The sequence below is a fragment of the Candoia aspera genome, chromosome 2, assembly GCF_035149785.1.
Source record: "Candoia aspera isolate rCanAsp1 chromosome 2, rCanAsp1.hap2, whole genome shotgun sequence".
NCBI classification, from domain to species: domain Eukaryota; kingdom Metazoa; phylum Chordata; class Lepidosauria; order Squamata; family Boidae; genus Candoia; species Candoia aspera.
This window is the reverse complement of record NC_086154.1, coordinates 19,271,456-19,296,392: the sequence shown is the minus strand read 5'-3', so window position 1 is coordinate 19,296,392 and position 24,937 is coordinate 19,271,456. Positions and strand designations below refer to the sequence as shown.

Sequence of the window (24,937 nt, the reverse complement as noted above, 5' to 3'; positions counted from 1 at the left end):
CTAAATTGGAATTTTATGCTTAAGACTTTAGAATTGATGGATTTTGACAATATATTTATAAAAGCAATAAAATCAATTTATACATTTCAAAAAGCCAGAATTGTGATCAATGAAGAGATAACACAAGAATGTCAAATAGAAAAAGGAACAAGGCAAGGCTGTCCGCTATCTCCTTTATTATTTATATTGGTATTGGAGGTTCTAACAGAAGCTATCAGAAAGGATCATCGAATTGAAGGGATAAAGATTAAACAAGAAACATATAAATTAAGAGCCTTTGCGGATGATTTAGTTATCACTTTACAAAACCCATTAATATCAATTGATTACCTATTAAAGACACTACAAGAATATGGAGAATTAACTGGTTTTAAAATAAATAATCAAAAAATGAAGATGATAAATTTAAATATGCCACAAAATAATCAGAATGTATTAGAAATTAAATCGGGATTTAATAGTGTTAAAAAAGTTAGATATCTAGGGATAGAGATTTTAGCCAATACTAGTGATTTATTCCAAAATAATTATGTTAAAATATGGAAGGAAATTAAACAAGATTTATTGAGGTGGGAAAAATTAATCACTTAAGAGATCATTAATCTCTGCAATTAAGATGAATATTCTGCCGAAGATGCTATTTTTATTTCAAACTATTCCAATATTTATAACTGATAAAAAAATTTAAATTATGGCAAAAAAATCTTTTAAAATTTATTTGGCAAGGGAAAAGACCAAGAATTAAATTTAAATTACTACAAGAAGATAAGGAAAGAGGAGGCTTGGGTCTTCCCGATTTCAGGCTATATTATGAGGCATGTGGTCTATTATGGTTAAAAGAATGGATCACCCTACAAGATCATAAATTACTAAATTTAGAAGGGCATGATTTAAAATTTGGATGGCACGGCTTCTTATGGTATAACAAATTGAAAGTAAATAAAACATTTAACAATCATTGTATTAGACCGTCTATTCTTAAAATTTGGGAAAAATATAAATCTATTTTAACATTGACAATACCACTATGGATTTCCCCACAAGAAGCTTTTGTAAGGCGAGAAACAATAGGAAACCATAAGTGGCTAAAATATTCGGATTTAATAAAATTTGAAGGGACCAAATTTACAATGAAAACAAGAGAAGAACTGGAAAATGAAGGATATTCATGTCAATGGTTTATATATATTCAATTAAAAGAACAATTTAAAACAGATGCCAAAAGTTACAAATTTACAAAAAATCTATCTTGGTGGGATGAACAAATCTATGCTAATAATGAACCCATGATCTCTAAAATATATAAAATGTTATTACAAATGAGAATACTAAATGTACAAATTAAGCAATGTATGAATAAATGGGAGAAAAATTTTGGATACAATACTGAATACGATGTTTGGGAAAGACTGTGGACTAAGGGATTAAAATTTACATTAAATTATAATTTAAAAGAAAATTTTTATAAAATGATGTACATGTGGTATACTACCCCTGAAAAATTATCGAAAATGTTTCGAAATACGTCAAATGTTTGTTGGAAATGTAAAAAAGGAATTGGAACTTTATACCATATGTGGTGGACCTGTAAAAAAGCGAAAAAATTTTGGTCATCTGTACATAATACAATTTGTAAAATGTTGGCAGTTAATATTGATAAATTACCGGAATTCTACTTATTGGGCTTTATGAACAAAGATTTGGGAAAAAAAACTATGGAAAACTTCTACTGTATTTGATTACTTTGGCCCAAATTATCTACGCTGCAAAGTGGAAAGAAGAATTAATCCCATCTGTGGAAGAATGGATACTTAAATCCCTAAACTTGGCACAAATGGCAAAACTAACGGACCAACTAAACGATAAAAATATGGAAGATTTTCAAAAGGACTGGAACCCTTCTTTAAATATGTGGAATGGACTCAAAAAGTTAATATGAATATATAGTATGTAAATAGCAAATTACTTTAATTGTTTAATCTCTTATTAGAAATAATGAAGGCAATTTAGAGAATTAAGGGGGAAAAAACAGCATTCTAGGATACTAAGCTGTACCGTCTAGAAAGTTGGAAACCCTAATCTTTCTATTTATTTATTTATTTTTCATTTTATCCCGTTTTTATTTTTATTATATATATATATATATATATATATATAATTTTTTTTTCCTCTTCTTTTTTTCTTTTTCTTCTCTCTTCTCTTTTTTGTATTGTAAGATATTATTGTTTGTATGTAATTTTATGTTTATTTAAATAAATTAATAAAGATTCTGGGGAAAAAAACACCCTGCTGAGCTTGATTAGCTGAGAATGTTTCATGCACTGAGCTTAATGGCCAAGCAGGCATTTGAATCCGGGTCTCCTTGGCCCCAGTCAAACACCCTGGTTACTTTATTTTTATTTGACTTTATTATTTTTTTTCTAAACTTGTTAGGGAGTTGCAAGTTTTTTCTAAACTTGCTCCCCCCCACCCCGCCCCCGATGTCGACACTACTAAGTTTGAATTTAGAAGTCAGAAGCCCCTAAGTGGCCTCTGGGCAAGCATCCTGCTTTTGTCCAAATGGGGAAAGCAGTGTCATGCTGCTAGATCTGTCCCTTTTCAGTGTGCATGCAGTGTCAAGACATACGTACAAAAGGGGCAAGGCTCGTATTGCAAAGGCCGCTTTCATCATTCCAGCCCCCTCTTGATCCCTTCCTCCACAGATGCTGCTGGACCCCTTTCATTGGCGCCTCCTTAGTAAGCGTGTTTTAAGAACAGACTGAAAATGATGGATCGGAGAATTTTACTAAGCCTTTTACACACACACACTTTAAGCACTGGCCACTATCAATACGCTGGCAGGAAACATGTTTGTTATATAGCATGTCTATCTCCTAATGAATGTTAAATAGGGGAAATTTCTAGTGTGGTGGCATAAATTTGCTGTCGCACTAAAGTCCATCTAGAATATAGCTCACATTTTGCAATCATTGTTTTCTTACCCTAAAAGAAGGCATCAATATCAGACTTCTAATCTGCTCAACGCTTTTTTGTTTTTAAACTACAAAGGTGATTGCACAGCCTACCCAGATCCACTGACGCTGACATCCCCTTTGCAAATCCTTTCAGGCAGGAGCAATCCCTAAGTGGGAATCTGCTCAGCACTCCTGGCAAAGGGAGGGTAGGAGACCTTTGCCAGTTCACCTTCTCCTCATCTTCTCCAGGGGTTCCTCAACTCTCCCAAGCAGTCAGGGGCTGCAAAGGAGGGGCGAGTCCAGGATGTGTGCTCTGCTCCATTGCACACTGTCAAGATTGCTCATTAAATTGCTTCCGTGAAAGGTCGATTTATTCTTTCCTTCCTTTTAGAAACATACCCCAGCCAGCAGTATCACCTCATCTAACCCTGACATCAGGGAGAAGAACCCTTTTGTCAGCAAAAGGCCAGATTCATACAGCAGTTAAGATTGTACAGTGCACCTACTGTGCTGTGTAAAAACAGTTGAACAGGAGTGAATGTGCATGACCCCATCTTAGGCTGACTCAGTCAATGCGTCTATCAAGTGCAGCATTATTTCTGTACTGGTGGGTGGTGGATCTCCAGAGATCCTGCTACCAGAGGCATTTTAGCTGCAGGTGCCAGATGTTGAACCCAGGACTTCTGAATTACAGCAGCAAACAACACTGATTACCAGAATCTTTTAAAATGCTTCCTACAAACTTTCTGGCATGGAAGCTTTTCAGCAGCAGACCTGTTTGTGGTGGTATGACCCCATATACAAAGTCAAGGACAATTTCCCCTTTTTTATAAAAGTCTTTGCTAAAGAATCAAGATGAATTTAGGACTTCTATGTGCTGATTAGTTCTTTCCTGCAGCCTACTCAGTGTAAATGTGCAGATAGAAGCAATAAATTGCAAATCTATATCATTTATAGACCAATACAGGATGTCAGGATGGAATTTTTATTTCTTTAAAATATACTGTACACCGTCTTGCACAAAAGCCAACACAAGCTGCATTGGTTTAATCTACTAATAATAAAGGCAAAAATGAGGGTGAGCAAAGAAACAACTGCAGCTATAGTGGCACAGTTTCTTCATGTTTGCACTGCTGCATTTTAAGTTAAGGTTTGCACAACCTAGCTTCCTTAGTAAAACGTTAAGGGTTGCGTCTGATTTGCAATTCAAAGAATTATCAAAGATCAAGTTGCATCACCAGCCAAAAACATCAGGAGCATCAAGCCTTCGAGGGGTGTCCTGAAGAGGATGGGGAGGGGGGAGAGAAATTGTTAGAAACATGACTGTGCAACTGGATGATGATTAAAAGAAAGAACAAAAAAACCTACAAAATTCTCAAATGATTATGTAGCCATTTACATATAAAAAAGACTTTCAATGAAACAATTTGACTAGGATTTTTAATTCTCCCAGCAACCTTAAAGATTTTGAACAGTTGCAATAAATTTATAAACCAACATGAATTTCCTACCCTCTAAACATTTATAGATCTTCCTGTAGGTGATTATGTACATGGAACCAAAGTAAAATAGCTCTTTTTATTAATGGCTGTAATCCAATATTGTCTGACCAACGAGCCTTTGATTGCAGTTATCTATTTATATGATCTATCTATCTATCATCATCTATCAACTCTATGATCTCTATCTTTTATATCATTATCTATCCATCTTTTTATCTATCCATCTTTTTATCTATCCATCTTTTTATCTATCTATCTATCTATCTATCTATCTATCTATCTATCTATCTATCTATCTATCTAATCTATCTCTGTCTATACATCCATCCATCCATCCGAGCTGCAAACTAGACCAGAAATTTAGGATGGAGTTGTTACTGATTCCAGAGGCTAGACTTCAGGAATCAGGAGACACAAACTTCTGGAGGGGTTTGCACACTTCCTTCAGGTTTGCACTCTGGGGGTGCTCCTGGATCCAGCACTGATATTGGACAGCCAGATAACATTAATGGCAAGGAAGGCCTTTTATCAGCTTTAGCTGATCAATTTGGAAGAGATAGAGGCCCGGCTTGGGTCACCTAGTGCTGGTCACCTCAAGGTTAAATTATTTTAGGGTCTCTTGATGCGGTGGCCCTTGAAAATAGTCTAGGAATTGCAGCAGACCTCCCAAAGTCCCACATAACCCTTGTTGAAATGCCATTAGTTGCTTACTCAAATACAGTCCATCCACCCACTTAGATCAACAATGGAGCACCTTCAGTGAGCTTGCTGTGGATGCATTTGATATCTAGGGTTAATTTTGCTTTCTCTCAGGAAGGGGCCACATTGTGGAACAAACCACAGTTTAAATTGAAGCAAGTCTGCTCTGTATTACAGTTTGGGAGGGGCTTCTTACAGTAGGAAAAATATTTGTTTATTCAGGCCTTTTAATTGTCCCATTTCTTAACAATGGTTTAAGTAATACTTGTTTTAAAACAGCATTCAATGGTTTATCTTTGCTGTTTTTTAGCTATTTTACTTGTATTTCTGTAAGACATCCAGAGCCATTAGGGAAGTGGGTGACCTACATGCTCAAGCCAGCAGCCCAGCAAAGCCTGGGAGAGGAATGAGGCTTTCTTAGCTGAAATTCCACTCACTCCTGTCTGATAGTCCAATGATCAAACTTTCATGCATGAGAAATCACCCACAAAGATTGGAGAAAGGAAATGGGGTTGTAGAAAACAGAGAGGGAGAGGACTTCAGTGATTTCTTCAGGTCCTCTCCAAGGTCTTTTAACATGAAAGCTGAAGTAGAATAGCAAGTTTTGAACCTTGTGTGAACAAGTCTGGTAGAACAAAAACCACTGGCATGTGAAAGAGAGAGAGCCCGACAGGAAGAACGATATGGATATAGACACAGACATTTATTTTCCTGAGAGACAGAATTGCAAAGCGAAAAAGTGGACATGCAGGCCTCTTCAATTTCCTTCGCCTTCCAAGCTGCCACTAGCAGCCTCAGAGCAAGTCTACACATTACACACACAAAAATGAGAAAATTCTGAAGTGTACCACTTCTGACCACAAGAATTAGTGTATATATTATTATTATTATTATTAATTAATTAATTAAATTTATATTATGCTCTCTCTGATGATACTGGTTTATTCAATACAGGGTGAGTTTGAGGTCAGGGATCAGCCAAAACACTGACTCCTACCTGAGGCGAACACTCCAAAAACTATCACCACCATTTCTCACTTCCTTCAGTGCAATGTGTAGGTCAGCTCTTGGCCAAAGGATGGGCTCTCAAAGAGCCAGCAGGGAACCACTCCATACCAGCACAGACCCAAAGAGCTGAGCTCCTCCCCAGTAAGCCTTGGCAGCCCCAAGTGGGAGAGATCACAGCTTATTGGGATGAACCCTTCCAGATCATCCAACATGCATGGAGAGCAGGCCAGATGGACAATAATGGGGGCTTCTTCTTCTGGAGCCTTCCATTTCCTAAGGAGTACTCAGTCCCTTCTAATTCCCATCAGGACCTCTCAGTCAATGACAGGCCCGCAGAGGACCCATGATGTCTTGGCTCCCATTTGTCCCTCCAGCATATGTTCAGAAAGTCAAGGCTTCCTTTAGCCCAGATGGAGACGCAGGCTGGCTTGTCCACCTCTTTCCTTCTAGATTTCAAACCTGCTAAGGTAAGGGGGTGGGGATGGGGGTCAAGGTATTCCTGCCCCCCAGCTGGCTCTCCGAGGCAGGAAGCAGAAGGGAGTTGTTCCCTGCCTAAGTCCTATCTTCCTTTGATGAAGCCATCAAGAACACGGTCACTGCGCTCCGACATCCAGTAGCCAGCCATCGCAGCCACGGCACCTATGAAAATGGCAGTGAAGACCATGTCTCCTTTGGCAGCCAAGGTGGCCAGTGCGCAGATTATAGCCCCGAAGAACATCTGCTGCAGCACAACCACTTCATCGTCTGTAATGTCGTCAAAGAATCCTTTCTCAGGAGCATCTGTAGGACAACGAAGAGGCCATCAGCAGTGGCAAGGACAGTCAACCGAGATGTTTCTGACCTCTGGAGCAGTCTGACTGTCTAGGTTGTCCCTGATGGCCCTTCCACTGCCCAGTCTGTAAAAACTGAACCTCAGTTTGATTCAGAAATATATTTAAGGAAAATAATAATTCCACAATTTATTTATTCCAAAATAAATCCAAATTTTGCATCTGATTTGGAATATAACTCCATAATTGGGAAGACTGTGCTGAACTCCATTATTGACCCCAACCATTCCTGAAGGGCCCAGTTTGTGAGGACGTGCCTGCAGACTATGGGGAGCCAGAGAACAACAAAGACAGATCCCAGAGCCAGCCCCAGACTGCACTACAGCTACCCCAGAGAAAGACCCCGTGAGCTGTCAAGGCTGCACCTGTTGACAGTTACCTGGGGGGGTGTCTTCCACACAGATCCCTTCTTTGCGTAGGTGTCCCTCAGCACAAATACAGCGATAGCTGCCATCTGTGTTCTCACAGACCTCGTTGGCCCCCGTACACACAGGTTCCTCCATGTCACCAGTGCATTCATCCACATCTGACAGGGAAGGGGAGCCGTTAAGGTTATAGGATCATAAGCATATTGGCTGAACTCATCCATTTTGTACCTCCCACGTTCACCCACAAGCTCAGCAGCCGCGGTTTCTGAGCTTTCTACTGCATGATAGCGCAGTATCATCCTGCCCAACTGCTGCCCCCCACCAACAACTTCTAACGCAGTAAAACCTTGCTTTTCCAGACCTTGATTCAGCAGATTTCAGTTGTCAAGGACAAATCTAAATTTGGACTTTGCTCTATACAAGGGAAAAAGCCTGCTGCCCAGCAAATCAATCCAGATAATGTTCATACACTTTATGTACATCAGCTACATTTTACACACACTTGGCTCAGATGCTTCATCTTCCATTTAGTCTCTTACATTGAGGATTTACTATTGGGGGAAAGATACAGTGTATCTAAGTGCAGAAAAGCCATGACAATGTACTGGTAGCCAACTCTGATCAGCCTCTTTATTTAACTCTATGTATTTGGTTCACTCCTTGAGACTGTCTCTCCACAACTCCACAACTTTCCTACAGCCTTTTCTGGAACTCTCTTATGCCTGCATACCTGCCAAAGGACAAAAACTAAGGTGACACCATTTCCCGGTTCAGGGTTCAGTAACTCTTTAACACCTGTGACACCATCAGCAAATGAACTGGGTATCTTCCAACTCACCAATGAAATCAAACAGATCCTGCAAAATCCCGCAAGACCTTGAAAGGTTTCAGGGAATTCAGTTGGCCGCATCAGTCAGAAATCTTGTAGAAAAAGACTAAAACCTTCTGACGCTTTGCGTGAGATTTTTGGCATTGGCATGTGGATTGTGTGACTTTGCAAGACTTCAGCCACTTAATTAATTAATTATATTAACTTTAACTCAATTTGGGGGATTTGCAGGCGTTGCTTGGCAATAATTGCAGATGCCATGTTGCCGACAGATGGCCAATTTAGAGCATTCTCTGGGATAGATCCAACTGCCCCATCCCCATCATTCTCTTACGTGCCCTCAGGAGTCCAAGGAGAACAATAGATTGTAACAATTCAGAAAGTCCCAAAGTTGAAATGAAAGGAGTCACTTCTACTTTAACAGGCATACTGGCAGGAAGAAAGCATTGCTGCTTTAGAGACCTTCTATGGGGTACCCAGAACATGGTCTGATTTCCTGGCTAACTCAGTTCTGCAGGGATGGAAACACCAGCTCAGAATGGGCTGGTAACTGAACTTACCAAGGCACTTAACGCCATCTCGCCGATAGCCCTTGTTGCATTTCTTGCAGCGAGAAGGCCCAGCACCCATGCAGCCAATACAAGCCTTGGCACAGTCTAAAGAGAAAGCAGAGGGCAGAATGAAGAACTGGGCACAGACGTTGACCCCCTGTGGGTAAGTAAGGCTGGGTGGTTGGGTGAATGCAAAAGTAAGGGGAATAAACCTTTGTGTATAAACCATAGCCAGTTTGGTGTAGTGGTGAAGGCACCAGGCTAGAAACCGGGAGCCGGTGAGTCCTAGTCCCGTCTTAGGCATGAAGCCAGCTGGGTGAGCTTGGGCCAATCACTCTCTCTCAGCCCTAGGAAGGAGGAGGCAAGGGCCAACTATTTCCAAAACACCTTGCCAAGAAAGGGACTTGCCAACAAGGGACCAGGCAGTCAAAAACTAGCTTGAAGACACACACTCATAAACCCAGTAAGCTTAACATGAAGCATCAATCCATCTACTGTTTCCTGCTATGGTTGAAACAACAACACACTTAGCCCTGTGAGTGAACCTACCCCCCTGCCTAAATGTGTAAGAATGTCTACATATGGGAGATGGGAAAAACAATGCTCTCCAGCTGGTAGATTATGCCGTTTTTGCATGTGCTCCCATGAAGAACTTCAACAGCAAGGTATATTCTAGGTTTCATGCCCCAAAGCAAAACCAACAAGAGTCGACATGCTCGGAGCATGACTTCCCAAGGGCAGCATTGCCAACAGGAACAGAGTCGCCAGGCCATCTGATAAAGACATATTTCTCCAACAGAAGCATGCCTGCTTCTTGAATGAGCCCCCTCCAGACCCCCAGTGGTCCACAGCAACAGACTGTCCAGTTTGGAAGCTTTCATCTCTTACCTCGGCATTCATAGGAGCCTTCTGTATTGACACAAAACTGGTTGCTGCGACAGTGTGCCATCTCAGTGCCACATTCATCTATGTCTGTAGGAAAGATGGAGAGGTCAAGATGGCGGGGGGCGGGGAGAGTACCTTCTCTCTCTCCTTCCCTCTCTCTGAATTCCCATGGCAGAATCTTAGAATCTCCTTTGGGCTTCCAGGTTGTTGTTGCTGTTATTATTATTATTATTACTATTATTTATTACGTTTATTATGGCTGCCCACTCTAAAAGACTCTGGGCGGCTTACAACGTCCAAATATACTGTGCAAATAAGACAGTTAAAAACATGATACTACCGTATCCAGAAAACACAGCCCCCTGAAGGAGTTCTGCCTTTTCAAACATTACCAAGCCACCCCAGATTTGTTCAGGGCCACAGGCTCACCAATGCATCTTCGGTCATGCAGCATCCAGCCTCTCTTGCAGCGCAGACAGCTGGAATCTTCAGGGCCAGAACAGCGTCCACAGGCCCGGTAGCACTCTGGGTGGGAGAGAGAATTGGGTGAGCGGGAACAGCAAATGCCTTCCCATCTTTCCCAGCCCAGGCCCAGTCGCCACAGCAAACAGGGTTTGCAGACCTTACCGTTAGCCACCCTGCAGGCCAATGCTGGCAGAAAGACAGGACAGAAATTGATTCACTAAACAAACAAGAACTCATGAAGGTCTATGGTACATTTCCCCAACCTGATGTTGGTGTTGGGACTTCAACTCCCAGAATTCCATAGCCAGCACAGCCAACTGAACTCCCAGAATTCCATAGCCAGCACAGCCAGCTGTAGAATTCTTAATATCTCTGGAGGGCACTAGGTTGGGGAAGACTGGCCAATTACTATGAATGAGGAATTGAGGAGTTGGTTTCTACTACAAGCCTGTGATCATAAAGGAAAACAAGTCATCACTCATCCAACAAGGGCTGTTCTTTCTTGGCAATAAACTTGGCCATGTATAGAGTGGCTAACAGCAGCCACACAGATGGAGCAGACAACTTGTTCTTCGTAATATGCTGGTTTGGCCTACTACAGCAGGTAACATTTTATGGAAGAAGCGGAGAGGGACTGTGACTCAGGCAGTAGAACACATACTTTGAATGTGGAACACCCCCACTCCACCTCTGGCATGCTGGCTGGGGAATTCTGGGAGTTGAAGTCCACGCTTCTTAACACTGCTAAGGTTGAGAAACACTGCTCTAGACATTTGCCTAGGAATAGAGATTAGGGTTATGCAAACGTTTTGTTCCCGAAATATTCCAGACAAAATTTGTGAAACAGAATGGGAGATTTGAGAAATTTATTTTGAGGTTGGAACACAATGAGGCTACTTTGAGTGTTCTGGCTATTCCTAGCCCCCTGATTGGAATTGTGTCATGTTTCCCCTTTCAATGTTCTGTTAACATTGTAACGTTTCACATGTCAAGTCATTTTCCGTGTATACGCGCTTGGTTCGTTCGGGGTTTTTCCATTCCTGCGCTCTCCTTTGTTTTGGATCTTTGGAATGTATGTTTGGGTTTGCAATCCTCTTCAAGGTTACTTTCCCAGGCGAGTCTAATGGTTCCTAACACCTGGGAGGGGGTGCGTGCTGACGAGTGCTTGGGGCGGGACTGGATTGAAGGCAAGGCTTTTAAGTTTGTATTTGGCGCGCTTTTGCTCATTCTCAGCTTTCTTTGTATTTGCATACTATTCCTTCAATAAATCAGTTATCTTTAAGCCCGAGCTTGTGAGACTGAGTATTTGGGATTAGGCAACCATTACAAATTGGCTCTTTCAGGGCGATCAGTTTACAATTGATGTGAGGAGGGAGTGCGAGAAGAAAATCAGCAGCACGGGACAGAAGAAAACACTGCTCCCAGCTGCATGTCTGCTGGCCAGCCTGTCTCATAAATTACAGCTTTTGAACAAACTTTGCTTAGGGATGGGTAGATTGCATATCTGTTGGCTGCACTTTATTTTACGGACAGGTAATACAAGGTGCGCGTATGTGCGGTATACTGTTTTCACACATGAATGTGGCTAATGCTGCTAAGATGCTATACATGTAAATGTAGTATTATTACAGTATTGACTTGGTCGATCGTGAAACTTTGGTGTGCTTGTTCTTGTAACTTGCTGATGCAAACTTCAGACTATTCTGTATTTAAAATGCAACCGTTGGTCTGAGCTAATTTGTTGACTTTTGGTGTGAGAGTGTGCACTCTGTGCATGCTCTCGTGTTTGTTGTTATAAGGGTAATGTTAGTCATGGGGGTTGATGGGTTTTTTATATTGTGGATTTTAATTTTGTAAGCCGCCCGGAGTCACTGTGTGAGAGTCGGGCGGCCAAATAAATTTATTATATAAATAAATAAAACATTAATAGAAACACCAGCAGCCCCCTTTATTTTTCCTTGCAGACAGCACCTATTCTTATGTGCAAGAAAAACATCACCAAAAAACAAATACAGTTGGTTTTGCTGGGCTTGTGCCTGGCAGGTAGGCTGCAATTTTTTTTAAAAATCCAAATCTGTTGCTTGTCCTTACTAAGGACATGGGTGCCAGTAAAATTAATCAAGGACTGGATTTTTTTAAAAAAATCAAAAAGGAATTGTGCTAATTAAAAAGAGATTAACTCCTGTCTTTGTCCTATAATCTGCTGGCTGAGTGACCCAAAGCGTTTATTTAAATTAAAAAGACCTCCGTCTGTCATTTTGGCTGTTAACAGATTCTAACCTATTTGATTTTTCAGTCAGCAAGAGCTGAGATGTGTTCCCAATATTTTCTACAGGAATTTATCTTAATGTTTTCAAAATTACCCTCTTAATCTAATTTTCTGCAATGAGAGGTAATTCATACTCAGCATGGACCTACTGTGTGGCCTGAGGGTGAAAAACAAGACAGCGCTGTTTCCTACGGCCAGAAAACGTGAAACATTCTGAAAAAATATAGAACACTCAGGCTTCTTTGAACCTTTCAAATAGAGCTGTTCCTTCTGATCTCGAGAAACCTCACTTTTTCATTGTATGCACATGCCTAATATAGATCGGCACTTATAATAATCAATGTATTAATAGATGCTCCAAGTTTTGCCACATCCTGGGCATATTCATCTGGCATTAATCAGGAAACAGGTATTTCCCATTGTTGTGTCCTGTCTTCATTGTAGTTAATCCCAAAGATAAATTTAATAAGGTTGGTGCATGCTTTAAGTTCATCCTGAAAGTACTGACATTCATCTGGGCATCTGGCACTTCACGAGGGTATTGGTTATTGGTTAAATTTTTAATTTATTCTATCAAATGTGTAAGTTTTACGGTATATTACATTGCATGGAATGCATTTTAATGTTATGTATTTCCTAGAAATGCATAACATTAATGCTTTGCATTACAGACAGTATTTATAAGTTTTCAAAATAATAATAATAATAATAATAATTGCTACTACTATTACCCCAAAGCTCAGCTCTTCAGCTACAATTTTCTTTAGTAATGAATCTTGCAAAGATGGCTTCTGATCTCTTAAACGTTGTGGCCACTGCACTGGGGAATTTGATAATGTCCCCTCATTTAGCATGTTGTGTTCCTTTGAGTTATTGCTGACTCCTGGCGACTGCCTGGACTAGTCCCTGCAGTTTTCTTGGCAAGGTTTTTTGGAAGTGGTTTACCCTTGCCTCCTTCTTCTTCCCAGGGCTGAGAGAGGGGGACTGGCCCAAGGTCATCCAGCTGGCTTTGTGCCTAAGGTGGGACTAGAACTCACGGTCTCCCGGTTTCTAGCCTGGTGCTTTAACCACTACACCAAACTGGCTCTCTTCCTAATTTAGTACTTTCCAGATATGTTACATTACAACAAAGTCATGCTTAATATCTACCATACTTAGAGGGTGTGGAGAAGACTGGAAAGTATTAGGTAGACATGGATAGGGTTGTCCATCAAATACAAGGAATAAGTAGGTTAATCATCCGTGTAAATCTGTTCAGAGGATGTAAATGTAAGATAGATAGCTTTTAAATTCAAAACATTTATCTTTCCTAAAAGTAATGGCTATTATCTTGTATTTAACAAGACTGTACAGATATCTTCAGACCCTCCCCTCCCTCCAAAGGGCCAAAGCTTGGAGCAAAGGCTACTATTTAGGATGTAAGGGAAAGACGGACAGTGATTATAGAAAACCACTATCTAGTATTAGCCAGCAAGGAGTTTTTTCTTTTTTTTTTCGTACCTTTGAGTCAGTGCTGACTCCTGGTAACTGCCTGGACTGGTCCCTGCAGTTTTCTTGGCAAGGTTTCAGAAGTGGTTTGCCCTTGCCTCCTTCCTAGGGCCGAGAGAGGGACTGGCCCAAGGTCACCCGCTGGCTTTGTGTCTAAGGCAGAACTCACCGTCTCCCGGTTTCTAGCCTGGTACCTTAACCCTGGTACCCTCTTAGCAAGGCGCTACAGAATGACAGTTCCCAGACCTTCCCCAGCCCAGCCCAACACAAACACTCTACATACCCGCACATACCAGGTGGCTGTCATTGCGAGCAGCTTCATAGTAGCCATCTCCACACTCAGAACAAAAGGGACCACCATAGCCAGTCTGGCACATGCAAAGACCAGTGCCCCCACGTGTGCCTTCGCCATCACACTGCCCATATCCACTGCAAGGCTTCTGGGTACCCCCAGGGCAGGCTGCGGAGAGATGGAACTCAGATGTGGAAACCAACATTCAGCTTGGCTCTACTCTCTTTCGCAACCCACTTCATCTCTTCTCCCCATTCCAGATACCCATCTTTTGCAATGTTAAGAATTTTACTTTACTTCACTTTTCAAAGTGAAAGACTGACGTCTCACCCCACCACTTCAAGCTGACTGGCTCCCCTTATCCCAAGAGGTGAGCATGCATGCATGCATTCTGAATGGCCACCCACTCATGCATGAAGAATGAAGCTGACTGCCTAACTAGCGTGATGAATTCTGGGTACCACAATTTGAAGAAGATTCAGAGAACTGGAATAGTTCAAAGAAAGACAATAGAGAAGATCAGGGAACTGGAAACTAAGCTGTATAAGGAGAGACTGAAGGAAGTTTAACTCTTAGAGGAAAAGTTGGAAAGGAAATAATTAGCAGTCTTCTAGCACCTGAATGCTGTCATAAAGAACACAATCATGACGGGTTTTCTGTCCTCCCAGAGTGCAGGATATGAATTACTGGTCTTAATTTATGGGAAGGTAGATTGTGGTTGGCTGCTGGAAACATTCCTTAACAAGAAAAGCAGCTGGACACTGGACCCCAATTACCTCGGAAGGTGGTGGCCTCCCCTCCATTGGATGCATTTAAACAACTGGGCCGCCATCTGTCAGAGATGTTTTACGTTGGACTCCTATACTGAGATGGGTTGAATGGCCTGAATGATCCCTTTCAACTTTGATTCTCTGAATTAACGGTGGCTGAATGCCACCCTTTCTCAAGTGATTGAAAATCCTACACAAACCTATACAGGTAGTCCTCGCTTACCAACTGTCTCATTCAGCAACCATTCAAAGTTACAACAGTGCTGAAAAAATAACTTTACAACCAATGTCTGCATTTACAACCTTCACAGAGTCCCTCAGTCACTTAATCACCATTACAGTCAGTATGTGTTGTCCTGTGCCTGACCTGTTGTTTTTCCTTTCCCCTCACCTCACAGAGTAGAGAGATTGGAGAGGAAGGGATTACAGGAGAGTAAGCAAGCACACAATGGGGAATACACATTGAAAGCGATGTGCTAGTGCCAGCAACCACAAGTGTGCTACACAAACAGCCTGGTGTATTCCCCATTGTGTGCATGCTTACTCTCCTATAATACTTTCCTCTCCAATCTCTCTACTCTGTGAGGGGGGAAACAGGTCAGGCACAGGAGAGACTGCCTACAGAAATTGTCTTTTTCCCCTCCCTTCCCCCTCCTCTTGCAGAGTGATTGGAGAGGAAGGGATTACAAGAGAATAGGCAGGCACATAATGGGGAATACATCAGGCCGTTTGCATAGCACACTCGCAGCTTTTGGTTGCATTGCTTTCAATGTGTATTCCCCATTGTGTGCCTGCTTACTCTCTTGTAATCCCTTCCTCTCCAATGAATGTAAATGCAAACATTAATTCCCTTCTTGCTAATTATCCCAGTGCCAGGGTGAGCATTCCAAAGGATGGGGGAGTGGGGAAAAAGGAAAGCACAGTTACAGTCACATGATTTCCCACTTAGTGACCACTTCACTTAATGTCAGAGCTGCTGGTCCCAATTGTGGTCGCTAAACAAGGATTAAAATCAAGCCATTTTAGATCTTTCTGTTTATTAGACTTTCATGATACTTTCCCCCATCCGGTGCCTTCTAGAAATGTTGGATTACAACTCCCCTTATCTCCAGCCAGGCGGCCAATAGGAATGCTGCCAAGCTACAGAATCAGTAGAACACCTTCTTTTGAAAATAAGCACTCCTAAGGTATTAAATCAGGGAGCGTAACACCCTACAGATCAAACTAGAGTCTTTGCTCTGGCCAGGATCTGGAGGACCCACATATGAGCAAAGGGTCTGAGATGCACAAATGACTGTTGGAGCATCCCCTACAATAAAACCAGAGGCCTTATAAAAACTCACTGTGGCAATCAGGGCCATAGGTGCCAGATGGGCAGCACAATTGCAATGTATCCATGCACAGCCACTGGAAAAAGTCTGGGTGCTGCTGCTGCCTAAGAAAAAAAATATTCTGGTTATTGCTGTCCCTCGTTCCACCATGCTATACTTTATCAATAATACAAGCTCTGCACAACTCCTGAGAATGAAACAGCCATATTTAGGCAGGAGAAGGACACAGACACAAAGCCAGGTCATCGGTCCATGTAGCACAGGATTGTCCACACCAGTGCTTCTCAACCTTGAAGATGTGTGGATTTCAACTCCCAGAATTCCCTAGCCAGCATGCTGGCTTCTGGGAAATTCTGGGAGTTGAAGTCCACACATCTTCAAGTTGCCAAGGTTGAGAAACACTGGTCCACACTGACTAGCAGCGGCTCTCAGGGTTTCAGAAGGGCTTTTTTCAGGCCTACCTGGAGATGCTGGAAACTGAACTAGGACTTTCTGCAGGCAAAGCAGGTACTCCGTCTCTGAACTAGTTTTTGATCTAACCTTGCCCACTTAATTCTATGGCTCGTTGAAGTTCCTCCTTTCAGCCCCATAGCTTGAGTTTTCCTCCTGCTAACATGGGGGAATACTGGCATGACCTTTGCTAAATAAGGCCCCAGATTGGGCTTCTTCCACACCACATCAGTAACAGCATCCCTTAATGCCCCAGCCTTCCTCTTTTTAACTCACTCATGGAACCACCAATGTTCTACGTGTTCTTCACTTTGCTCCAGCAGCTGGTGGCAGGCAAAATCTGACGTGGAACAGACACCTTCCAATACTTCCAGCAAACGTGTCTCACTAGGAGGGGAGAAAGAGACTGCATGAGCACTGAGGGAGTTGGGAAAGTCAAGGCAGATTCCTGCTCCAGAAGGTCTGTGCTGCCCTCTTGACCAAAACAACCCTTTGCTATCCCTTTAAGTCAGCGTTTCTCAACTTTGGCCATTTTAAGATGTGTGGACTTCAACTCCCAGAATTCCTCAGCCTTGCTGAGGAAGGTTGAGAAACACCGCTCTAAGTTATCTTTTGTCCAGCCAACCATTCAGAAATCTCTCTATTGACCTTTCACAGGGGAAACTTGGTTGACCTTCATATTCTTTCCCAAAATTTCATCCAGATATTCTCTGTGCAAGCAGCCAGTCTCTAATGCTTTCCTTCCTCCCCAGAGTCAAGTCAGGAGCCGGCAAAATGATAGACAAGGGTCTCTGGGGATGCTGTAAGCAACAGCTGTGAAAGCACGGAACAAACACGAAAGGTGTTTGTCAAGCTAGAGAGCATTTCCTTAGCTAATTAATTGTTGCAGCAATCAGCCTCTTACTGCAGCTCTATTTTATGAAGAAAAAAAGGATGAAAAAATGTATCTTTATCAGTTATTTAAATTATTTTTTCTTTTAAAAAAAGCAAGCTTTCAAGTTCACCCAAAGTCACAAAATGGATAATTAAAAAGAAAAATGGTAACAAACTTGGTCTATCCATGGAGGAGGCATGGGGAATGTCATAGTAGAATGGACTGTGCAGAGTACATATGAGGAATTCCAGATTTGATCGTGTATCTATATAGAAAATCTCCCAGCTATCAAATGATAACATCACAGAGAAAAATTACACCCTAGCTATGTGCTCATTTTTCAATTTAAGACTGGTAGAAATGAAATCTACCTGCAGTGGTACAATCCAATCCATTAACTCAGCTCTATACCATTTTCCTATCAGTTATTGTCCAGAAGTGACAACTCCCATAATTCCCAGGCAGCTATCCCAGCCCATACCCCCTTTCTACCTGGGAATTCTGGTAAATACTGGAGGTTATAAGTTTGGAGATGGCTGAGCTCCATTTATGTCCTACCACGTGATTCATCGCTACACAATCACATATATGTTTACTCAAAGATAAATCTTATGTCCACTGACATTTCCTTTTAGGTAAGTGAGCACATTATAGGATGCACTGTAAATTAGGTTGGGCTATGCAAAGAAATAATCTAGCTACATGATCAGATGTGCTGCATTTAAAACTTGCTCATTCTTTATAATTCTTTAAGCTTTCCCCAAATGGTCTGATATTCTTAATGAATATCAGTCATCATCACTTAATAATGATTATCATTATCAATCAATATCAGGATCAACTACCTATTAAGGGAGAAAAAGCCATTTTTCCCTTCACCCATAAATTTCATGATCAGCTAACGCAAATCCTTAATGGCCCGTTGAGGTGATGATCACTCCCAGAACATTCAGAATCATGGTCATCATAAGGAATGTTGGGAACTGGTTCAATAACATTTGGAAACATAAACATCCCCTATTTCTGATCTAAAGTAAAGGATTTAATAATTTCATATTTCCTTGACATTATTATTTTTTTCCTACTTGTCTCTCAAGGAGAAAATAAATGACTTGTACTGTCTGCATTCTGAGGCCCAAAAGGCAGAATTCTGCACTTAGAATAAAATACAGGTGAGCTTTTTTGCCCGGCATGGACTGGAAAAGTCCTAAAGCAGAGAAATACATCTATACTGGCAAAGAAATAGACCAAGTGATACCAAGAGTTGGATCAGTTAAAAGCTGCCCTACTTTTTCATCTGATTAATGAAAACTCCTCTGGAGTGAAAGCTTGCTTTATAAGCACTGACCTCATTGTAAACTCAATATTGAGAAATGCTCCGGTGTACAGTATGGATGAAGACTGACTCAACAGACCAAAGATAAATTATTGAATATCCTCAGCCCAAATGTGGACTTGACAGAACTAAAATGACAGACATGTAAATTGAGCTCCTGCATCAATGTTTAAGAACAACCTGGATGCTCATACATTTCTTTGCTCCTTTGCTATTGTTATTAACAGTAATAAAGAAAATTCTATGCACATTTTTAAAAAAACTAATAAATAGAAAAGACACAGGCAAGAGTCTTGATGATAAAGGAGGAGGACCTCAATCAAGACTTGCAGAAATATTTTTTGATGTTCCCCCTGAAGAACACACCTTTCTCAGCTAATAGAAGAGTTGGAAGTGAATGAGTTCTACACATTACAACTGTCTTCTCTCTAAGACACTGTTTCTCAACCTTGGAAACTTTAAGATGTGTGGACTTCAACTCCCAGCATGGCTGGCTGGGGAATTCTGGGAGTTGAAGTCTCCACACATCTTAAAGTTCCCAAGGTTGAGAAACACTGCTCTAAGAGAATAAACTGGGGCTTTAAGACAGGTCACTCTATCATTCATCCTCCAACTGCAGTAAGGATTCTGGTCGACTGGGGTATTGTCAGAATTGCCAAAACAATGTTTAAAATCATAGTCTTGTTTTTCCCTAAGGGACATCAACTTGCATGAATATCATAGCCTACACCTTGAGGTATGACAAGGCCCATCTTGTTGGACTTTATGTCAGGATGCTAGTAATAGGTTGCTACTTCCCAACAAGGATGCTGGTATGGCGCAGTCTGCAGTATCAGCATCTCACCAATGGCCTGATGCAGCCCAGCCTTCAAATCACCTGTTGGCATATTTTGCAAGCTTCTCTTCTTCCCAGGCTGTGTTCCCGCCCCCGAAGTTCTCTCGCTGTGTCCGCTCCAGACCCTGAGAAGGCAGGATAAGCCTCACAGCAAAGCCAGAGCTGGTTTTCTTGCCCCATCCCAGCACAGCAGCCCTCAACCACATGCAACACAAATTGAATGTCTCCATTGCTGCTTCCTGCCCCTCCCCCCCTCCACACCTCCATATGTCTCTCAGCAGCTCTTGCTCCAGCACACTCCCCCCTTCCCCCGCTTTGAGACAGGAGACCAATGCCTAGCAATCCCAGCTAAATGCTAACACATATCCACTTTGCATTAATCATGATTACACACACCCAGCCCACTTTGGAGACCCTTTCTAGCCTCAAACCTTATTGAAGTTGCTGGCAAGATCTCGACAAGTCTGGCAGGTTTCTTGCTGGGAACCAACTGAGCTTGGCATCCAAAGGAATAGCAAGAGAAAGGAGAGCAGAACAGGTGGGACCTTCATCCTGGAAAAAGCCATCTTCAGGCCAGGAACAAGACTGGAAAAAAGAGAAAGGGTTATGAGACAAACAGGAATATTTGAGAAGCTGATGGAGCAAGAGACTTCTACGCAGAGGTCATGTGGCAACTTGGGTTAAAGACTATTCTGCGTCACCTCCACATCTGTATTCTTGATGTGCAGAGTGACAATCCAAATCTTACCCACAAGAAGGGAGTGTCTAAAAATTTCATGCTATGATAGAAGATGTATTCTGAAGCAACTGGATAAAGTCAAACAGTCTTTATTTATTTGTTACATTTATATCCCATCTTTTCCCCAGGAACTCAAGGTCACATACCTAGCCATATATTCCACTTTTCTCTAAAACAACTTTACAAGGTAGCTTAGGTTGAGAGACTGAGACTGGCCCAAAGTCAACAGCTCAGCCTCCATGTCTGAAGGTGGATTTCAATTTCAGTTTCTCTAGTCCTAGTCCAATATCTCAATTGCTCCTCTACATTAGCTCTCACGGTATTAAGAAAGGAGGGAGATGGAAAAAGAGAGAGAAGAATGAATTATTCAGGCTTCTCTGGAAATCACAAGGAAGAAATTTTGCTTGGGAACACAGCAGAAAAAAAGAAAAAATGACGTACTTGTGCCCTGGGCAAGTGGGGGAAAACCCACAGAATGTAAAGGAAGATTTTAAAACAAGCCAGCATTTCTCTTAGGCAGTGTTTCCCAACCTTAGCAACTTGAAGAGATGTGGCCCAACTCCCAGAATTCCCCAGCCAGCAAGCAAGCTGGCTGGGGAATTCTGGGAGTTGAAGTCCACACCTTTTAAAGTTGCCAAGGTTGAAAAACACTGCTTTAGGGCGAGACAAATCTAATGCCATTGTTTAGGGACACCAAACAGTGGAAACCAGAGGGGGGAAAGTCAGGGAAGGATTTACATAAGAGGCCTTCTGGATTAAGTCCAAAATCCATCTAGTCAAGCACCCTACGTAACTAAATGCCTTTAGGAAGGCCACAGGCAGGACTGGAGAACAACCATCTCCTCCCACTGCTATTCCTGGCTTATATTCAGAGGGATTCTATTAGGTTTCAAGATGTGTTGGGCTACAGTTCCCAGAATTAAAGATTGCTCTAGGTAGTATAGATAAATAGGTACCGCTTCGGTGGATAGGAAACAGCGTTCCATGACTGTCATGCTGGCCATGTGACTGTGGAAGTGTCTTCGGACTACGATGGCTCTTCGGCCATGAAACGGAGATGAACACCGCTCCCTAGTGTCAGACACGACTAAACCGGAACCTTTACCTTACCTAGGTAGCATATAGTCCCTGAGCTTTTACTTGCCATTATTAGTCATTTTTAAATGAAAAACCTTCCTACACGACAGACTTTTTTTTTAGATTTTTTTTAATCTGCCTTTTTTTTAATAAATAAATCAAGCTGGGGAACATACCTAGTACTCCTTCCTCCTTTTCTTTTCCCACAACAACCCTGTGAGGTGAGCTGGGCTGAGAGAGAGGGACTGGCCCAAGGTCACCCAGCCGGCTTTCATGCCTAAGGTGGGACTAGAACTCTCATACCACACCTGATTGGCTCTTGGGCTGAGAGAGAGGGACTGGCCCAAGGTCACCCAGCCGGCTTTCATGCCTGAGGCGGGACTAGAACTCTCATACCACACCTGATTGGCTCTTGGGCTGAGAGAGAGGGACTGGCCCAAGGTCACCCAGCCGGCTTTCATGCCTGAGGCGGGACTAGAACTCTCATACCACACCTGATTGGCTCTTGGGCTGAGAGAGAGGGACTGGCCCAAGGTCACCCAGCCGGCTTTCATGCCTAAGGCGGGACTAGAACTCACCATCTCCTGGTTTCTAGCTTGGTGCCTTAACCACTACACCAAACTGGCTCTTTTTTTAAAGAAAGTAAATGGATAATAATCCACTGTAATCTCCTTCTCAAGGGCCATTTAGGCAGCTGGCCTGAAAAGGTCTATGGATTCTCTGCACTTTGAACATTGTTCTCTCCATCTTCCCATGCATGGAAGAGGAGAAAGCCAGGCTTTTTGTGGGAAAAGAATCCGCAAATCAGCAGCTGTGTTAATCCCGGTTACCCAGGATATAATGCCCACTCAGGAATGCTCACAAATATAAATTAGTTTCAAGTCATATCAACTGAAAAGCCACAAACAATGGTTCCAATTTATATCTAGTTTTTTTGTATTAATAAGTCATATCAAGAAGTAAAGACTCACTCAATCTGGTAGTATCCCAAATTTATTTATATTTCAAGTTTAATCACCACTAGTGACTCTGGGCAAATCCAAAAAAACTGCACTACACTTCTGAATAAAGTTTGGCCTTGGGCTTCTGCCATTTCCTTGTTGCATCAGCAGTATACAGAAACATAATCCAACGGCTCAGATCACATTTGAGGCGGTCACCAATCCCAAATGTAAAGTTCACAGATACCGGATGCAGCCAGTAACAGCCAGATCATGCTGCTTGATCTAAAACCCCCCAGACTGCAGAACTGACCTTAATGAATAGAAGATGAATCTCATTCTTTTCTTACTCTTATTCCACCTATTATAAACTGGTGGCGCCTTACTAAATTTCTAATGATTTAAAATAAATTGCAAAAATCCAGATGACCAACAGATACCAAAAACACTAAGGCTGCTGGGATTTTTTCAGTGAAGGTAGGGGGGGGTCCTAATCTCCAGCAGGTGGCATCAAATCCACCTTCCTGGCCCAAGGCCTTCCAAAAGCGTTGGACTACAACTCCCACCATTCCTCAGCCTGCATAACCAAAAGTCATTCTGTGGGTAGTACTGATGGGGGTTGTAAGCAACCATATCTAAGGCACCAGGGTGGGGAAAATACGTGTTATGCTGGTCCCGCATTATTCAGAATACAGCCGCAAGACACCGCAGAACAATACGGATGACAGCTGATGCACACTTGCTTAGAAGGGCAGTTGGGAATTTACCAGGGTTTACTTCAGGATCCAATGGATCACTGAACAAATCAATCCAGAGTTCTCACTCGAGACACAAATAACCAGGCTCAAATTATCCTATGTCGGACACATTATGTGAGGATCGCTGGAGAAGGCTGTAATGCTGGGAAAGGTGGAAGGAAAGAGAAGAGGATGACCAACAGCAAGATGGATGGACCAAGTTACAATGGGTGCGATGTTGGAAGACCTATCTATGTGGTTGCTAGGAGTCGAAAACGACTTGATGGCACATAATCATCAATCAATCAATCAATCCAGAATCGGCCCATGCTAGAGAACCGGGAGGTTACATCCATGTAAACGGGATGGGGCGGGATTCCGGCTGGTCCCAGCTCTCTGCATAGGGCTCCACATCCAAGGGAGGGGTGCGGCGAAGGCTTTCCCCCTGGGGCGCCCGGAGGCGGCCCTGCCTATTTCTGCAGGCAGGAAAAGCTGAAGCTACCCAGGGACACCGATAGGCCAACCCAGCCCAGAAGACAAGCCCAAGAAAACGTGTTTCTCTGACCCACCTCCCTGCGGCAAGCCCAGGGGCTCCAAACTTACCTTCCCTCGCCCCGCTCGCCCCTCGGGAAAGCAGCGCGAGCCAACTGGGGAGGCCGGGAAGTGCAGCGCCCACTTTCGCGCACAAGGGTACTCCCGGGTCCGCAGTTCGGCGCTGCCCCCTCCCGCCTTGCGACCAGAAGATCGCCATCAGGGGGCCAACCCCTCCTCTCTCCACCAATCACATCGGGTCCTGTGCGATGACATCACCCCTCCGCCTCCGAGTGACCAATAGGCGGGCTCCGTCCGAGTCCCCGCGGAGCAGCACCTGTCAAGGCGCTTAAAGAGGCCGCGAGGCGGTGAGTCGGAGGCCTCTGCAGTCGCAAGGGTGAGAGGTGCTGTCGTCGTAACGAGGTTGCATTTCATCCTCCATTAAAAACGCCTGGGCAAAACAATTCTGTTGCTATTTAACACAATCTTCTTGTTCTGAGCCCAAAACGCCTCGGGGAGCTCATAATCCAATCTTTCCCACCATGTTGCCCTGCAGATTCGTTGAATTTATTGTTTTTTTTCCATTCTCTGCCTGGTTGGGAAGATGTAGAGGGCGTTAAGATTGAGTAGGGATGCAGAAGATGCAACTCAAAGATGCACAAACACTGTCTCCAGCAACCTTTGCTTAAATTAACATCTCTTTTCTCATGCATATAAAAGTAGAGTCTGCATTTTGCTGTGTTACTGCCAAATAAACCTTTGCAGGGCATGAAGCAGCTGTTCAAACACCAAGTTTGAGTATGTAAATATGAATTTGCGTGAATTTGTACCTCGGTTTCAATAGCAGAAAGATCTTCCTAATTGCTAGATGATCAGGGGAGAATCCCATTCAAAGAAATTACTAAGTAACCTCTGAATGGACTTTTTTAAAAAGTGAAGGAAGGTCAGCAATTGCATCACTCCTAGAGGAAGAATCCTGTAGAGAAGTGCTTCTCAACCTTGGCAACTTGAAGATGTGTGGACTTCAACTCCCAGAATTCCCCAGGCTGGTTCCACACATCTTAAAGTTGCTGAGATTGAGAAACACTGATTTACCCAATAGTTCTCCAACATAGATAATACCATTCCTTCTACTTTTCACTGGAAATGCAAAGTACAAACTGAGAACTTTACACA

The 24,937-nt window shown here is 42.6% G+C and overlaps 1 protein-coding gene across 3 annotated transcripts; it reads right to left on the bottom strand.

Moving 5' to 3' along the window:
- Nucleotides 1-5,839: 5,839 nt before the first annotated feature.
- CRELD1 (cysteine rich with EGF like domains 1) lies at nucleotides 5,840-23,973 on the bottom strand. 3 transcript variants are annotated; one of them, XM_063291436.1, is made up of 11 exons: nucleotides 23,834-23,973; nucleotides 20,168-20,321; nucleotides 19,779-19,861; nucleotides 16,968-17,078; nucleotides 16,254-16,345; nucleotides 14,132-14,308; nucleotides 10,056-10,151; nucleotides 9,630-9,713; nucleotides 8,751-8,846; nucleotides 7,373-7,519; nucleotides 5,840-6,943 (listed from the first exon to the last, which is right to left on the bottom strand). In XM_063291436.1, the coding sequence occupies exons 2-11, from the start codon at nucleotides 20,300-20,302 to the stop codon at nucleotides 6,723-6,725; spliced, it is 1,242 nt and encodes a 413-aa protein (XP_063147506.1). In that variant the 5' UTR covers nucleotides 20,303-20,321; nucleotides 23,834-23,973; the 3' UTR covers nucleotides 5,840-6,722. The 3 variants fall into 3 exon arrangements, with proteins under 3 accessions (XP_063147506.1, XP_063147509.1, XP_063147507.1); XM_063291439.1 differs by lacking the exon at nucleotides 23,834-23,973 and adding an exon at nucleotides 23,271-23,325; XM_063291437.1 differs by lacking the exon at nucleotides 23,834-23,973 and adding an exon at nucleotides 23,261-23,280.
- Nucleotides 23,974-24,937: the final 964 nt, after the last annotated feature.

What these genes read in the sequence shown, in the direction of transcription:
- CRELD1 (XM_063291436.1), bottom strand. Translation starts at nt 20,302, where the DNA reads ATGGCTTTTTCCAGGATGAAGGTCCCACCTGTTCTGCTCTCCTTTCTC. An exon ending in TTGCCAGCAACTTCAATAAG is followed by an intron (nt 19,862 to 20,167) that starts GTTTGAGGCTAG and finishes CTGCCTTCTCAG; the next exon opens with GGTCTGGAGCGGACACAGCG. An exon ending in GAACATTGGTGGTTCCATGA is followed by an intron (nt 16,346 to 16,967) that starts GTGAGTTAAAAA and finishes TTTTTTTCTTAG; the next exon opens with GCAGCAGCAGCACCCAGACT.